Source organism: Diospyros lotus, chromosome 15 (assembly GCF_014633365.1).
Source record: "Diospyros lotus cultivar Yz01 chromosome 15, ASM1463336v1, whole genome shotgun sequence".
Taxonomy (NCBI): domain Eukaryota; kingdom Viridiplantae; phylum Streptophyta; class Magnoliopsida; order Ericales; family Ebenaceae; genus Diospyros; species Diospyros lotus.
In genome coordinates this window covers 24942034-24951444 of record NC_068352.1, presented here as the reverse complement: position 1 = coordinate 24951444, position 9411 = coordinate 24942034, and the positions used below count along the sequence as shown (strand labels likewise).

The following is a 9411-nucleotide window of genomic DNA, read 5'->3' as shown; positions in this document are numbered from 1 at the left end:
AGAAATCAGATTCACCTTGCGTTGATCTTCTTTCCGATCATCGAGTTCTTTTCGTTCTCGCTTCTAGGGTTCTTGTTCTCTTCTGTTTGTGTGCAAAAATAGTGTCTCAATCTGCCAATTGGGATGCCCTTATATGCAAAAGGGGGAAAATGATGGCAGCCCTTGAATTGAGGGTTTTCAAGGTGATGATCAAGGGCTTAAAAAATAACCGACCACTTAACATAATATATATAAACCAAATGCAAATGAAATGCACATGAAATGAAATCCAAATGTATATAAAATATATCAATTTATTTTGAATCATAAATCAACAGTGTTATTCTACAGAAATGCAGAAGCATCAAAGCTTCAGAAAAAACAAAGAGCCCCGCCCAGTTGTCGCTTCAGATACGGCTGGAATCTCTGCCAAAAATGAATTTCCTCGTCCAGTCAGAAACCACCAAGAACCTTGTACGCCAGCTGACTTGCTTGCTAAATGTAATAACAACAATAATACATATCAAGCCTTTATCTTATTACATAGGGTTGGTTAAATCAATTCTAGTGTGCTGAATGTAACAAATAAAGAGAAAAGAGTTTGATTTGGGCAACGTTAATGTCACCTTGCATATACAGAGTACCACAGCCACTGGGTGCTGTGACCCACAGAAACCCAGTCTCCGGGTAGCTCAGCTCCCGCCTGCTCCCCACCAAGAGTTGCAAATTGTCCAAGATGCTTGTACCTAGTGAACAGAAGTTTCCGGCGAGTCATCAAGAAGTTTCCGGCAGTCATCAAATGGGTAAGAAATTGGTCCCCAGGACAGTTATCAGCAATTAAGATGACAGTTCATGCTTTAGGTAGCAAGAAAAAGGAAATTAAAAGAGAAGAACGCAAATGGTTTGATTACTGGAATGGATGGAATTGATGGCGCCCAGAAAGTCTAAAGCGGCGAGGGCCTTCTGGATTAGTTTCGCATTGCTTCCGATGATTAAAGCACCGGGAAAGATATGCACCTTGTTGAGCAGCAACCTATATATGACGCCAAAATGAGAAATGGCCGAGTTAATGAGTTCTGGTGATTGGCAGAAAGCCATTTACAAAGTTTTTTGGTCTCCAAATTTTAACCAAGAAACGAACATCCCAAGTACCTGAGCAGTTGCAGGAAGACACTTTGTCTGCAAATCAACGAGACTAAGGGCAGACTTGAACTCTTCGTAATCAACTTCTGGTCTTTCATTTCCCTCGGCATCTTTCAGGAGATCTGTCACGTGAGGCAGATGCTTGCTCTTTAAAAAGAGTTCCACTTGGGGATACCTTTCAAGGATGTCTTCAACTACAGCTTGAAATTCTTCCATGCTTAGGGTGCCAGAGTTGTCCGTGTCAGCAGCCTTAAATATGGTCAAGATATCTTCCTATAACATGGTTAAATCAAGTGCAGTATTGTTATAGTATATGGTTGATGATGAGGAAATCAATTCATTTGATCTGATTACTAAAGACCTAGGGCTAGGATCAAGAAGGTAATTCAAAATATATTGAAATAAGCTGAATCATAGGAAAGCTTACCTTGAATATTTATTGAATTCAAGTATGGTATGTACATATATATACAAGAAACCATCTAAACTATTTCCTAAAAATCAGTAACAGATTTAAATTAGACTTAAAAGATAAAACAAATCAACTGAAATTTAAAATTTCCGGAGTTATCTTTTTCGTTCAAACTGCCTCATCCCCTTAATCTTACAAACTTATCTTATCTCCTAAACTGCCTTATCCCTTTAATCTTGGAAAATTATCTTGTCTCTGACAGCCACCTTATCCCTTTAATTTCAGGCATTCCTTCTACCCGTTCCAACATATATCAGACTTGAATTTAAGGGCCTAGAAGAAATTTTCTCGAATATTAATGATCCATAGGAATATTAAGACATTGATGTGACACAAAATTGAGGCAAGATGTTTAAAATGGAGAAGTTCGTTTGGAGTCTTATGTGATGGTAAAATCTCATCAAAGCTAAAAAGGAAAAACTTATCAAACCACTAGAAAATGAGTTTTGAGCGTCACCATTATTCAATCAAATTACATGCAGGGATATTCACCATAAGATGTAGAAAGAAAGAAAGTACGTAAAATCTGCAATTAGCAGAATAGGCAGTGTCTTGTTTCTGATGGGGGACAGTAGGAACAATTGCAGGAAGTTGGGAAGAGATAGAAGAAGAAGTTAGAGAAGTAGTAAAGCCAAGAAAGAAGAGAAGAAAAAAGAAGAGCCAAGAGCGGAAATTAAAACCAATATGTTCAATAATCAAGGGCTGAACAAAAAGTTACATCATGAACGCTATTTATAGGCCAAAAGTAAACCAACTATAGCATGCTTAGGAATTTAAATCCTAATATGATTCCAACCCAAATCCTATCATATCTATAATTATCTAACAAAAATAAAAGCAAATCAAAATAACAAGTTGACAAAATAAAATCCTAAGCTAAATCTAATTTCTAAAACCAAAATAAAATCAGAAAAAGAGCCAAGAAAGGAAATCAATACCAATGCATCCAATAATTAAGAGCTGATAAAAATGTTACATCATGAGCCTTATTTATAGGCCGAAAGTAAACCTAACCATAGTGTTCCAATCCATATCCTATAATATTGATAGTTATCTACAAAAATGGAAACAAATCAAAATAGCAACATAACAAAATAAATCCTAATCTAAATTTAAATCTAATTTCTAAAATCAAAATAGGAAACACATCGATATGTTTCTCCCTTGGTGGGAAAAAGAACTCATCCAAAATTGATGAGACAATAGGAAAAATTGCAAAAAAGTTGGGAAGAAAGACAAGAGACAGAAAGAAGAAGAAGAAGTTAGAGAAGAAGCAAAGCCACAAGAGAGAAGAAGAGGAGAAAAAATAACCAAGAGAGGAAAACCAATACCAATATATTTAACAATTAAGAGCTGAATAAAAAGTTACATCATCATAAGCCTTAGGCCAAAAGTAAACCTAACTACAGTATGCGTAAGAATCTAAATCCAATATGATTCCAATCCAATCTATAATATCTATAATTATCTAACAAAAACAGAAACAAATCGAAATAGCAAGATAACCAAATATATCCCAATCTAAATTATCTAAATCTAATTGCTAAAACCAAAATAAAATCAAAATAGGAAGCAAATCCCTAGGCTTCTCACAGCCGTAACTTAGCTAATACACTAAGCAAACAAGTATGAGGCTACATACCATGATTTTACGTTGATCTACAGTAGCACAATCTCCAAGAGCATACACATCTCGGCAACCTTTTACTCGCAACCATTCATCGGTGGCTAGAACACGTCTATTACCCTGCATAAAGGCCATACGTGAACATTGCTAATTAAAGTTTGCTTATATATGAACTCAAAAGTAAAATTCTTCTGGAATTCGAGTCCTCATGCATCATAAAGTGCTAATTATGATTCATAGAACAAGCAATAAAAATAAATATTCTGTAACCTATCAAAATGACGGATGCATTTACACAAAACCTGGCCAATTTGTTCCATGAAGTCCTTCACAACTGGACGAGCCCCAACTCCAGTTGACCAAACCACCATTCCGTGCGGCATGGACAAAACCTCTCCTTTCATCTTCATGTTAATAAGTTTATCAGAAACACTTATAACCCGAGATCCAGTTAAAACTTCAATGCCATCCCTCCCAAATTTTTGTTCAGCAAATGAACTAATTCTTTCATCAAACCTACAGAAACCCCCCAAAAAGGAAATCGTTTGAGCCTTCAACTTCTAATCTCACCTTTGCTTGCAAGATAGAAACAGTATGATGTAAAATAAATTGCCATAACCTAAAAGGATTGATTATAGACTAGTTGATTTGTAATATTCAAAGGCAAGGAAGCTAAACAAATCATCAACACAAGCCTTATTCCCACAAGGTGGTCTCGGCTACATGTACTCTAGGTCTCCAATCTTCTCTATCCATGGCCATATCTTCTGCAAGGAAGCTGGACACAAAGCAATAAAAGAAATTGCAAGGCTTCTCAATTTATAGCCACAGCTTGAGTTTCCACCAGCAAATGGACAAGTGAGAAAAGTTCACCAAAAGCATTTCTCATCTATTTGTCATTACAATCTCAAAAGGGAACATTTTCTAATCACAACTCCAATTTTACAACTAAACATGCTCTAACATTTTATGCTTCAAAAAGCAATAGCAATCATTTCTAGAAAATTTAGAAAACATTTTTTTTTATGTTTTCCAGTTCATAATATAACATTGAAAAATTAGAAAATTGAGTTTTCTATTCACTAATTGACGATTCAACCATTCAATAGAAATTTGGAATTGAAAAAATAGAAAATGTTCTCTAGAACTGAACAGGCCCTTAAACTCCAGCAAAGAGAGAGAAGAATAGTTCACTAAAGATCCCTTTTGAAAAAATAGGAAGATGTTTACAAATAAAGGGCCAGTCAAGCACATTAATTCCAAGCCTGAGTGCATGGAGTTAGCTATTACTCTTCATGCTTAAGATTTGGTTGTAAACTCTCAAAACCAAAGCTGAACAAAGCAATTTTGTCTCTCTATTCAAAGTCTGCAGCAATAAAGTCTGTACTTACCTTGCCAATTCATGTCCTTTCTTGCATTTATTTCTCCAAAATTGTTATAGAAAAATTATTCTGTCCTTTTTCAGATGTGAAAGCAGTTTGAAGATTAGGAACTTAAGAACAAACCGCACAACCATGCATGGTGAAGAATGCTAGCCAGTTAAGCAATGACATGTCCACAGGTCAGCATGAAAGGTAAAGAATGTTGAGATACTAAAGCATGGATATGAAAATTGAATGCAGGGAAAGCTACCGTGCAAACAACTTAAGACCCAAAACAGAAGGACATCAAGTACAATGCTTGAGGCCTTTTACCTGCCTATCATATGATACAGTTTTCCCAGGAGGAAGAGATCTGACTGGAGCTCTTTCTTTTCCCGGACCTAAAATACAGACTTGTGAAACAAGAAGAGTAGGTGTGCTAGAAAAATAAAATGTTCTCAACAATCTCCCATTCCTTTCATTGCACTTGGCTACTAGCCTTCACGTCCACTTTATGCAAAGTCATATATGTAGTAATACAAGAAGGAAGGAAATGCCAAAATAAAAGGACTTCTTATCCAGGAAAAGTAATTAATATGTTCAGATTTAATACAATCAGTAGGGGATTTAGCCAAAATTCATTAGATGATAAAGGTTTCTTAACTGAAAGGTTCAGAATGTTCAGACCAAGGGAGGACAGAGTAATTTTGAGACCATAATGGCTACTGTATCACTTTTCAGTAAATCTCTGATGAGTTCAATGTAATTTACTCGAAATGATACGGGATTAAAGTTCTAATTTCCAACACATTCAAGATGGGGAACTAAGAAAAGTAAGCATAGAGCTATTACAGTTATCAAGAAACCACAGTACTCCATCACAATATGTTCAGATACAAATACAATGTTAAAATTTATCCTAGAGTGCTATATTCTTACGTGTTTAAGATGTGATCTCCCGATTGAATAACTGTTATCTTCACTAGATCTTTAACTGAAGGATACAACTTGATCAAGTCTTCCTGGACAAAGTCATGCAGCTCTGCAGCAAATTCCACACCAGTTGGACCCCCACCAACAATAACAAAGTGGACGTTTGTTCTTCGCTCTTCCTCACTCAGGCCAGGAAGTACAGCCTTTTCAAAACAATCTATCACACTCCTGCGGATCCTTTGAGCATCCTCTACTTCCTGAATGAAAGTTCATAGCTTTTTTAATAACAGTAAGGTCCAAAACTTCCAGAAGAGCCTAATTGAAATTAATCTTCCAGAGAATTTTTGTCTTCTTAAAACATTCAAAGATACACAGATCATGAAAAAATCTTACAGACAATAACAAGTAACCATCTCTAATATCTTATATATATCTCGCATGCATATACACACACACACACACACATCATGCTAGAGACAATCGTGAATGAAGAAAGGAACAATGTACCTTCAGAAAATAGCAGTACTCTGAGACACCAGGTGTGTTAAAAGTATTTACTTGAGCACCAACTGCAATGATAAGATAATCGTATTCTAGGTAGAATTCATTATTTCCCACTAAGTTCTCATCCAGATTAGAACGACAGAAAATTCTTTTATTCTCTGCATCAATCTGGAGACATTCTGCTTCCCAAAAGTTAATGTCAACACTTCTCTGTCAGGGGGAAAACAGAACTGCATGAGAAAAATTCCTTGAATAAATCAAGCAAATGATACACTGCAATTATGTCAATAAAAACCTAGAGTGATACTTAGCAATTATCGCAAGCCCAAGAAATATATATGTTCTTTGAATAATTCTTATGCCATAAAACTGACTTGCTTTGACCTTCTTTATCATATTTCGAATTGGCTCCACGATACTCCGTGCCTCCACTGTTCCACATGTGACGCTAGGTAACAAAGGAGTGAATGCAAAATAGTTACGAGGAGAAACCACCTGAACATCATACATTGAACTATTCAGACCCTTAAGAAAACTAATGCCGGCCCAGCCTGTCCCAAGCACCACCACCCTCTTTTTGGATTCTGTTTGACAAAGCTCAGCATTGGGCCTGTCACTTTCTGCCTGTGACTCCGATAATGCCACAAGGCCTCCACTACTGCATAACAAGAAAAGATGGTAAAAAGTACTATTCCCCATAAGAATAGCTACAACCGAAAATCAGAACCATGTTGATAAAGAATTTAGAAGAATCATCAATTTTACTAAGAAACTAGATACAGAACTTCTTAGTTCATATGTTGATCATATTTATTGCGATAGCCTCAAAACATTAGCATATCCTAAAATAAGGACCAACTGATCATATTGCACGGGTCATTCAAGCAGGAGGACTGATTTTCTTAAGCAATTAAAGGGAGCAACAGACCAATTACACAAGACTAGGCATTTATGTTGCTCATCCAAAATCATCATTTTCACCATAGTGTTGACATTCTTGAGTTTTGTTAACTACATTTCTAACACAACGCAACATGGAAATGCATTTGGTCAGATTGAATGACTCAACCAATCAACCACACACCCTCTGTTCCCGGGCCTAATACATAGGAACATGGTGAAGCACCTTCTTACATGCAATAAATGTAACAAATGCACACTGTGTGCCTCTCCAACCAGACAAGACCTATGGTCTATGCTTGTTAAATGACTCGGCACACGCCAACAGTTAAAGAGAGTATAAACATTTAGCAATAAATAAGGTAGAAGCTCTATAGCCCAATGTAGATAACTATGAACTTATGTCATGTTGTAGGCATGAGCCATCACAAGATGGGTATGCCTTCGGTTGAGACCGAATGACTAAACAGATCAATAATGCAAACCATGTGCTTGGGTCCGATACCTAGGAACCTGAAGCACCTTATTATAATGTTTTGAGCTAAGAGCAACAGAATGTTCTCTCCAATTTGATCCAATAGTTTTGTCTAATCACCTTGCCTTCATTTGGGTATCACAGTCAGATGTTCCCCCGAGCAATAGGTAAAACCTTGAAACATAGAATTAAGTAGCCAAAGTGTCTGTGGCCTTTTCTTCTTGGTCTATTTGGTTTGCTTTTACTTTCGACCGAGTAGCAACATCTTGAAAATAGATTAACACAGGTTCCAACTAGGAATCATAATCTGTATTTCATATGTTATAGAGCAATAGGTATCTGCATCATGGTATAAAAATTCGTACCCTGTACTCGGAAACATGAATGAGCAACACCTAATTGATTCTGATGGCACTAATTCATTGACATTCTCATATGGAACTAACTCGTCAAGCTTATTGCGCAGATCAATCAAACAATTACTAAAAAAGGAGAAGTTCAGGTGACACATAATATATACGTTTAAATTAGCCCGTCCCAAATCCTCATAATGGATCACGTGACTATCTCCCGCACAAAAGAACAAAACAACGAACATTTTCTTGTTATCTCCAGAAACCCACAAAACACTCGGCTTCACCAAACAGTCAAACCCCGCATGAAAATAACACCAAGAAAACCAATCATCAATGTCCCGAAGCATCAAAACCCCAAGAAGAAAAACCCAAAAGATCCGGTTTAATCAAGAAATGAAATGAACTAAAAACTATATCCCCCCTAATCGATGAAAATTCAATGAATTGCGGATCAAATGAGAAGATCGAGAACCTGACAGAGAAGAGAACCAGAAGCTTGGAGGAGGAGTGGGCATGGAACGCTCTGCTGAAGGAGGAGAAAACCGTCATGTTTCCCTGGGTTGAATTATTGTTGTTCCAAACAAGTGAATGGAACCTAACTGTAATCTGCAGGTGCGTGCAGTGCAGGCAGGGTGAATGGGATTTGTACTCGTAGAGGAAATGGATACGGTGGTGTGTTTTGACAGTCCGATGTCTAAAAGCTCCCCTGCTTCGTGGCTTGTGAGGCAGAGAGCTACACGTGGCACGCCCTTTCCAGGCTTCTACTCCGATTTCATATTCAGTCTCTGATCATTCTATTATTATATTAATAATATATTACTGTGAAATGATTTATGAAAGAATAATTGAGGGAAGAGACAAAAAAAAAAATGAAATATAAACTATTGGATGCAAAGTCCCAACAATGTTAATGGCAAATCAATTTATTGCCACCTATTCTTTGACATTGCGGGTACGTACGAGGAGTCAAAATAAAAACCAAAATTGATTTGATAAAACTAACCATCAAACAAACATGATGCCTAACTTTTAAATAATTAGTAGTATATTATATAACATATTACTGGTTAGTCATAATAAATCAATGGGTTGGATTTGGGTCAATATATATAAGTTGAGTTAAAATTTGTATTAATAATCCCAAGCCAACTCTAATCAAAATTTTCAACATATAAGTCCGAAGCAACCCTTAACAATTTGAGTTCAACAAGTGGAAGGACTGCTTTAGATTTCCCAGAACAGATGCACGCATGCATGCATGGGAGAGGAGAAGAGTTGAATGATTTTTGGTGAATTAAATCACAAAATAATTTTGAATTTAGAACTATGAAACCATCCATTATCAAGTCTTCGCGTATCAAAAATTAAAATTGGTTTTGATCAAAGAACGTAAAATTAAAATACTCTTGAAATCTGTCCTAATTATAAATAAAATACTCCATAAAAACCACCTCACCCTTAAAAATTGATCACTATACCCCCTACGGCCAGCCACTAAGGTTCAATTGCTAAACCCAGCAATCACTTGATAAAGTTTCATCGCCGCCTCGTTGGAAATAAAAGCAGAGAGGGCGGGGAGAGGAGAATAGAAACATTACCTCATCCACCTAAAAATAAAATCTTGGGATTATTATTTTTACACGATTCTTTATTATTTGTCT

General features: G+C 36.4%; 1 protein-coding gene across 1 annotated transcript; it reads right to left on the bottom strand.

Moving 5' to 3' along the window:
- Positions 1 to 251: 251 nt before the first annotated feature.
- LOC127792634 (external alternative NAD(P)H-ubiquinone oxidoreductase B1, mitochondrial) lies at positions 252 to 8461 on the bottom strand. The gene is made up of 10 exons (XM_052323219.1): positions 8223 to 8461; positions 6404 to 6677; positions 6023 to 6229; positions 5522 to 5772; positions 3524 to 3737; positions 3237 to 3341; positions 1132 to 1395; positions 891 to 1012; positions 606 to 725; positions 252 to 474 (listed from the first exon to the last, which is right to left on the bottom strand). The coding sequence occupies exons 1-10, from the start codon at positions 8297 to 8299 to the stop codon at positions 387 to 389; spliced, it is 1722 nt and encodes a 573-aa protein (XP_052179179.1). The 5' UTR covers positions 8300 to 8461; the 3' UTR covers positions 252 to 386.
- Positions 8462 to 9411: the final 950 nt, after the last annotated feature.